Source organism: Tenrec ecaudatus, chromosome 6, assembly GCF_050624435.1.
Source record: "Tenrec ecaudatus isolate mTenEca1 chromosome 6, mTenEca1.hap1, whole genome shotgun sequence".
Taxonomy (NCBI): domain Eukaryota; kingdom Metazoa; phylum Chordata; class Mammalia; order Afrosoricida; family Tenrecidae; genus Tenrec; species Tenrec ecaudatus.
This window is the reverse complement of record NC_134535.1, coordinates 78,270,991-78,279,733: the sequence shown is the minus strand read 5'-3', so window position 1 is coordinate 78,279,733 and position 8,743 is coordinate 78,270,991. Positions and strand designations below refer to the sequence as shown.

The 8,743-nt window shown below is 37.4% G+C and overlaps 1 protein-coding gene across 1 annotated transcript; it reads left to right on the top strand.

The window, feature by feature from the left end:
- The first annotated feature begins 2,526 nt into the window (after positions 1 to 2,526).
- LOC142450972 (olfactory receptor 6C74-like) lies at positions 2,527 to 3,465 on the top strand. The gene has a single exon (XM_075552905.1). The coding sequence runs from the start codon at positions 2,527 to 2,529 to the stop codon at positions 3,463 to 3,465; it is 939 nt and encodes a 312-aa protein (XP_075409020.1).
- The last annotated feature ends 5,278 nt before the right edge of the window (positions 3,466 to 8,743 follow it).

The window sequence follows — 8,743 nt, the reverse complement described above, 5'->3', positions numbered from 1 at the left end:
ACATCTGCCAGCATCTTGGTCTGAGTAGATATTCTGCAGATAGGTTTGGGGTTCCCAACAGGACTATCTTGAATACCTTATCTCAAGTCTTTAACTCTCCTTAGGACCTAAGAATTCAGTTTTTCCTCTGGATAATTATAAATGATGGCTATTTCTTTCATGCTTATTTTTATATATGAAAATTCATTCTAAATAATATTGTGGCTGAAAATAATTCTCCCAATAACTTTAATGCAGAAAAGGTTGTTGAATGTAGTTTTTATTTTAGGAGTATAATTTAATACATTTTAATAATGATTATGCATTGGAAGGGAATTTCCCCTAGACAATTTGCATCGGGAAGATGTTCTATTATTGTCTGTACAAAATTTGTCAAATCAGTAAAACAACTTGTTTTGAATCTTAACCCCTGTTCTCTAATTCTTTCATATTTCAGAGTCTCATTTCATATCTCTCAAGGGGTAAGAATAGTCTGCTACCTGGGCAGTGGGAGAAATGTAGGGCTCTGCACTCCCATAAAGAGTCACAGACTCAGAAATTCATGGGGGAAGTTCTACCCTGTCCTGTAGGGTGGCTATGAGTCAGTATTGACTTGAAGGCAGTGAGTTTAGTTTTTGTTTCTTTAGCTGTGTATTGAACATTCTAATTATAAATTTTAGTGATTCATAATGACTCACATTTGAAAATATCCTCTCATCTTCAGATCGTTCATGTGTACTTTACACAGAGATCATGAAGGTAAAGTATAAGGAATAGAATCAGTGAAATTCAATGTTAAACATCCCCACTTTGCCAATTTATAGTTATCTTTTCATTTTCCCCCTTTCAACCCGTTGTACTATGTATAAGAAGTTATATTTAGGACTTTATACAGCTTTTTATCTGTCTCATTATTTCTTTGCACTTTGTAGAACTTCCTGAATATTTTATTTTTGTGTACCATACACACTAATATTTGCAGATAACTTATGCCCATTTTGTATTAGGAGAAGAATGTGAAAGGGTAGTGAATGACACAGGAAATAAAGGGTGAGACTCAGAAGAATAGCAAATAAAAGCATTTCCTATGCCTCATACTCACTTACCAACAATGAGGTCATGGTGTCCTGGGCTGAGCACTCCACTGCTAGCTGAAAGGTCAGTGGTTTGAATTCACCTGAGACTTTGTGGGAGAAAATACCTGGTATCTGTACCCATAAAAACCATAACCTAGAAATCTTTATATCCCAGTAGTGAAATTTATTCTTTCACCTGTGGTTGCTACCAGTTGTCCCTTGAACAAGAAGAAGTTTGGATCTAATTAACCATGAAAGTAAATGAGACATGAGTGAGACTTTTGGCTTTGATCACAGTGTAAAATGGTAAAACAGCACTTGTCTTACTTAATTTAAATGAGAAATTGCGTATGCATATTTTAAATAACAGATAACATTTTTATTTCTAGATAAAAATTTCTTCAAATTATTAGAAAATGACATGATATACCAATTCTTGCATTGTGTCAAGTAATAAAGATCTTTTCTCCATGTTTTGTAAGCCCTCTAATTCATTCATACAAAGCATTTATAATCAAATGAATTATTCTCTGGTAGAATGGCAAATTAAATTTTCTTCTCTTTCCAGGTACTTCGGAAATACAAATTATTTTTCTTCTCTTTTTCTTTTCCCGTGTGGTTTTATTGTTTGTTTGTTTTATTGAGCACGGTTATTCCCCACATGTGTTCCTTCTTTGTGTTTTCCTCCCTTGGAGTCAAGGTTGTTCTTTTCTTTCTTATCATGTACTTTTATGATATATGGTAGCAATATATCATACGCAACCATAGTGCAGTCATATTAAAGCAAGTTGTGCAGTCATCGCTACGACCAGTTCCAGAGCATATCTCCCCTCTTGTACTCATTATTAGCTCCCTATTTCCCTCCAGTATTCCACCACCACCACATGCCTCCAATAAGTCTTTACTCCAATTAGTGTCTCTCCAGCTTCAGCTATCCCACACTTCATTTACAGAAAATATAGAAAAAAGAAGAAGGAAAAATAAGACCAACCATAATAATAAAATAAACTGGGGAAAACCCCCAATCCAAGAAAAAAACAAGCAGGAAGTATTTCAAAGAAAAATTAATTTAAAACGGGTCCAAAAGGAGACCACATGATGAAGCATCCCATTGTAACCACAGGGCCTTGGTCAGGACCTCATTTACTGTCTTCTGTCTGCTAGCAAAAGTACTCTCATGCCTACCTGTGCCCAGAGCAGACTCATCAGAGACTTGCTCCGTGCAGGGGACCTGCAACTGGGTTTTGGATTCCCGCTGTCATCCATGGCCTGAAAGTCTGGTCAAACTATTTTTCTTACTAGCATCACTCTTTGTAGAAACTATTATTATTCTGTCTGAAACACTGTTTTGCTAACTTTGGCTTAAATACTTGTTATGACTGTCTCTCTCCCATAGAAGTGTTGTATGCATAGTTGTTGTTATTGTGTTCTACTTCTTTTTTTCAGATGTGTTAAAAGTCAGAGGACTGAAATGGGAAACCATACAAGACTGACAATATTTGTCCTGGCTGGCTTGACTGATGACCCACAACTGAAAATTGTTTTATTTATTTTCTTGCTTCTCACCTACATGCTCAGCATCACTGGCAATCTGATCATCATCACGCTCACCCTGCTGGATGCTCACCTCAAGACCCCCATGTACTTTTTCCTTCAGAATTTTTCCCTTCTGGAAATTTCTTATACGACTACATGCATCCCTAAGCTGCTGGCTATCATGGCAACTGGGGAAAATAGAATTTCCTTTAACTGTTGTTTCACTCAGTTGTTTTTTGCTTACCTTCTTGGAGTATCTGAATTTTACCTATTGGCAGCCATGTCCTATGACCGCTACGTGGCCATCTGTAAGCCCTTACATTATACAACCATCATGAACAGCAACATTTGCACACGGCTTGTCCTCAGTTGTTGGCTTGCTGGGTTCCTTGTCATCTTTCCACCACTCATCATGGGCCTTGACCTTGACTTCTGTGCCTCCAACATCATTGATCATTTTTACTGTGACGCGATTCCCCTCTTGCAGATCTCCTGCACAGACACACAGCTCCTGGAGACAATGGCTTTCATCCTGGCTTTAGTGACATTTTTGGTGACATTGGTAATGGTGTTAATATCATATGCCTACATTGCCCGTACGATTTCCAGAATTCCTTCAGCTAGTCAGAGGAAAAAGGCGTTTTCGACATGTTCTTCTCACATGATTGTGATCTCTATTTCATATGGCAGTTGCATCTTCATGTATGTTAAGCCCTCAGTCAAGGAGAATGCACCCTTTTCCAAGGGAATTTCAGTGCTCAATACCTCCGTCGCCCCACTTTTGAACCCGTTCATCTACACTCTACGAAATCAACAAGTGAAAAAATCCTTTATACATATAATGCACAGGATTGTCTCTTTTGCAAAGGAATGACTCCATTGTTGCAGTCAAGAAAGGACTGGCAATGTGAAGTCTGAACTACTGTAGATGACGTTTTAGTTGCTTGTACTATATTTTGTTAGGTGTCATGAATCATTTCTGACTCACTGTGACTGTGTGCACAACAGCAGGAAACTCTGCCCAGTCCTGCACCATGTTCACCGTGGTTTCTATGCTCGTTGCATTGTTGCAGCCACCACGACACTCATCTTGTTGGCGGCTTTCCTGTTTTTCACTACCCTTCTTCTTTATCAAGCATGATGTCCCTATCCAGGGACTGGGCTCTCCTGACACCATGTCCAAAGGACATGAGATGAATTCTTGCCATCTTGACTCTAAGGATCATTCTGGCCATACTTGTTCCATGACACTTAAAAAATTTAATAAATCATTTTAATGGGGGATCATGCAACTCTTATCAAAATCCATCCATCCATTGTGTCAAGCACATTTGTACATTCGTTGCCATCATTATTTTCAAAATAATTTCTTTCTACTTGGGCTCTTAGTATCACCTCCTCATTTTCTCCTCCCTTCCACACCTTCCTGCCCTCATGAACCCTTGCTAATTTATAAATTATGATTATTTTTTCATGTCTTACAATGATTGATGTCTCCCTTTACCCATTTTCCTTTGTCCATCCCCCTGGGAGGGGGTTATATTAAATCATTGTGATCAGTTCCCCATTTCTTACCCCATCTTCTCCTTCCCACGCTAGTATGGCTACTCTCAATATTCGTTTTGTGGGGTTTATTTGTCTGGATTCCCTGTGTTTCCAGTTATTATCTCTGCCAATGTCTCTGTTCTGATCTAGCCAGATTTTTAAGGTAGATTTGGTGTCATGACTGTATGTTTCATTGGTGCTATACTGCACCCTGAATGGGTCATTGCCCTGTGATCCTTCTGTAATGCCCAATTGCCTACACAAGGGCGTTATATCTCCACTCCACACTCCCTCTCATTCACAATGATATGATATTTTTATTCTGGGCTTTAATACCCGATACCTGATCCTATCAATGCCTCATGATCACACAGGCTCATGTGCTTCTTCCATGAGGTCTTTGTTGCTTTTCAGCTAGAGGGCTGCTTGTTTAAGTCTTTAAGATCCCAGATGCTATATTTTTTGATAGCTGTACACCATTGGCTTTCTTCAACACATTTGCTTATGAACCCATTTTGTCTTCAGTGATTGTGTTGGACAGGTGAGCATCACAGAGTGCCGGGTTATTAGAACAAAGTGCTTTTGTGTTGAGGGAGTAATTATGTAGAGGCCCACTGTCCATTTGCTACCTTAATACTAATATATATATATAATGTAAATATATTTGCATATATTCATGCCTGCATTTAGACCTCTATAAATGCCATTTGCGTCCTAGTTCCAACACAGATTTGGTTGTTCTTTTAGCAGTCCATGGCACTTTCAAGAATCTTTACAAGAACCACAGTTCAAATGCATTGATTCTTCCTCGGCATTCCTTATTTAATGTCCAACTTTCACATGCATTTCAGCCAATGGAAAATGCCATGGCTTGGGGAAGGTTCACCTTAATAACCAAAGTAAGCTCCTTGATTTTCCTTACTCTAAAGAGATCTTGTGCAGTAGACTTATTGAATGCATTGCATCATTTGATCATTGACTGCTGCTTCCATGACAATTGATTGTGGATCCAAACAAGATGAAATCCATGGCATCTTCAATTTTTTCATATGAGATTGCTATGCACTGGCCACCCAACTTGTACATACTACAAAGTTCCTCTTACTACATATTTCCTCTTTTTCCCTCTTCTGTATCTGTGATATACATACGTACTCCTTTTGGGGCTTATATTTTCATGAAGAACTTAATCCCAAATAAGTTATTTTATTTTTCTTCTCAGATGTTTTTTTCTAATTTCTTTATCCTTTATTTATAAATAGATATTTGTACCATGTTCATGCCTTTAGTGATATTGTACTACTACTAGTAATCGTATGTTATTTTACATTAGTTTTTAAGCTCATCATCAGTGGTGATGCTAAAATGATTATTTAAAAAGATTTTAAAAATATTCTGTAGAAACTTCTATTCTATTTAAGAAATATTTTGATGAAGACATAATGGGTGCATAAGCATACGTGGTGAAGAAAGCTGATGGTGGCTTGCTGTCAAAAGAAATAGCATCTGGGGTCTTTAAGGCTTGAAGATAAACAAGTGGCCATCTAACTGAGAAGCAGCAAAACCCACATGAAATAAGCACAAACTAGCCTGTGTGATCATGAGGTGTCGATAGGATCAGGTAGCAGGAATCAAAGACACAGAACATATTATTATGTTTATGTGAATGAGGGGGAGGGCAGAGTTGATAGCCAAAGTCCATCTGTAGATAATTGTACATCTGCTCAAAGAAGGGTCACAAGGAAGAGAGGAGTCAGTCAGGGTGCAGTACAGCACCAATGAAACATACAACTTTACTCTAGCTCTTTAATGATTCCTACCTACCCTCCACTATAATGACCCCAAATCTGTCTTATAAATCCAGCTAAACCAAAGCATGCACATTGTTACAGATAAGAGCTTAAATCCAGGACAGATAAACTACTCAGGATCAATAGTGAGAGTAGTGATACCAGGAGCAGAAGGGGAAGTTGAGGGGAAGAAGAAAGAACCAATCAAAATGATTGGCATATAACCCCTTCTCAGGGGGGACAAACAACACAAAAGTCGGTGAAGGGAGACAGTGGTAGATGTAAGACTTGAAAAAATAATCATTTATAAATGATCAAGAGTTCATGAGGCAGGGAGGTGGTAAGGGGAAGAAGTATGCTGACAGCAAGGGCTGAAGTAGAAAGAAAATGTTTTAAAAATGATGATGGAAACATAAACAAATGTGCTGGACACAGTGGATGTATGTATGTGTTGTGATATGAGCTGTAAGAGCCCCCAATAAGATGATTGAAAATAACTAGATATTTATACTAATAAAAATTTTCAATTATAATTGAAAAATGCTATCTTATTGTTGTTTTTTTTAAACCAATATTGTTTTTTTTAAATGAATCATGGTGATGTGATTTTTTTCCCCCTGCCTTTGTTGTTTGAAACACGGTCCCCTATGCCCTTCACGATCACACATCTTGGTGTGCTGCTTCCATGTGGGCTTTGCTGCTTCTGTGCTAGATGACCACTTGTTTACTTTCAAGACTTTAAGTTTCCGGATGCTATGTCTCTCAATAGCCGGGCACCATCAGCCTTCTTCACCACACTTGCTTATGCACACATTCGTCTTCAGTGTTTATGTGAGGAAGGTGATCACACAATGATGGTTTTTGTTCCTTGGTGTCTGCTACCTGGTCTGTTCAACACCTTGTATTTGCTTAGGCTGTGTTCTTCTTCTCTATGGGCTTTGTTGCTTCTGAGCTAGATGGCCGCTTGTTTGCCTTCGACCTTTAAGACCCCAGACGCTATATCTTTTTGATAGCCGGGCACCATCAGCTTTCTTCACCACATTTACTTATACACACATCTGTCTTCAGTGATCATGTTGGGAAGGTGGGGAGAGGGGAGCGGGAGGGAGGGGGTGGGAAAAAAAGGAAAATGAGCTGATTCCAGGAACCCAAGTGGAAGACAAATTTTGAGAATGACGAGGGCAACGAATGTATAAGGGTGTTTTACTCAATTGATGTATGTATGGATTGTGATAAGCGTTGTATGAGTCCCAACAAAAATAGTTATTTTTTTAAAAGGCATGAAAAAATAATTTACCAATTATCAAGGGTTCATGGGGGAGAGAAGTGGGGAGGAGGGAAAATGAGCTGATACCAGGACTCAAGTAGGAAGCAATGTTCTGAAAGTGATGATGGCAACATATGTACAAATGTGCTTGACACAGTGGATGCATATATGGATAGTGATAAGAGCTGTAAGAGCCCTCAATAAATTTTTTTAAGAAATTAAAAAAAATGAATCATGGGATTCATTTGCAATATTTAATCATTCTCCAATTAATTGACTACATCTATGATCATCAAATCAATTGAGACTACAGGACAGAATAGAAATGTCCCTGCAGGTTTCCAAGGTAAGGAGCAGAAAGCGTCATCTTTCTCCAGCAGAACTGCTGGTGGGTTTGAACTGCTGACCTTGGGGTGAGCAGCTCAATTTGCAATGCACTATGCCACCAGGGTCCCTTCCTTATAAATATAGATTTGTATCTCTATTTAAGCTTCATTTTCATATGCTTACCTATGGATGTGAGTATGTAATGACAAAGGAAACACGTCTTTTTCTTTAGGAAAGACTTTCTAACTGTAGGCTATAATCCATTATTGATTTCTAGAATAAATTTTTGTGTCATGACAGAATTTTACAAGGTAAAATTAAATGGTTTTCTTTTTTAACAGTTTTATGAGCATTTCATCCACATTCCATCCAATTAAATAATTCATTCATATCGAGAACAGTTGTATAATTGTCTCACCATAATCAATTCTAGAACATTTTCTTCTTCCTTGTAGTTATTGTTATTAATATAAGCCTGTTTTTCTAATTGTGGCAAACACACACACACACACACACACACACACACACACACACACACACTGGAACATTCTCCAAATCCACAACTTCTACTTATATAATTCATTGCCATTGGTTATAATCACTGTGTTGTACAACCATTATTAATATCCTTTTCCAAATTGTTCTACCATCATTAAATTAAATTTCATTTAATTTTTTGGATTTTGTTTGAAAAGTCTGTGTTTATTTATTTCTTTTTAAAGTCTCTTTATTATACCATATTTTTTCACTTTAAAATATATAGTTCTGTATTTGGAAAAAAAAGTCTGTCTAAATGAATAGATTAAATATAATTACAAATTAAAAAATACAAAATTGACTGAGATAATGTTCAGGTTTATCTAGAATATATAGGAAGAGCTGGAATTAAAACCAATGTGGTAAATACAATTTCATGAATAAATGGTTATCTAAAGATGATTATAGTATTGTCTTGATCAATTGCTATGCATTTTGTTCCATTTAAAAAAGTAGATCTAACAAACCTAGAACAATACCTAATTTTTAGGAATTTTAACAGAGAGAAAAAAAGAACACTATAGCATATTGAGGAGCCAGGGGGTGCAGTGATATAGTAGTATCAAGTTTAGTGGTTGTAACCTACCAGCCTATCAGCCTGGCAGTTTACTTCGCTATGGTTCCACTCTGCCCTAAAGGGTCATTGTGGATCAGAATTGACTGCATGAGACTATATTTGGTTTGTT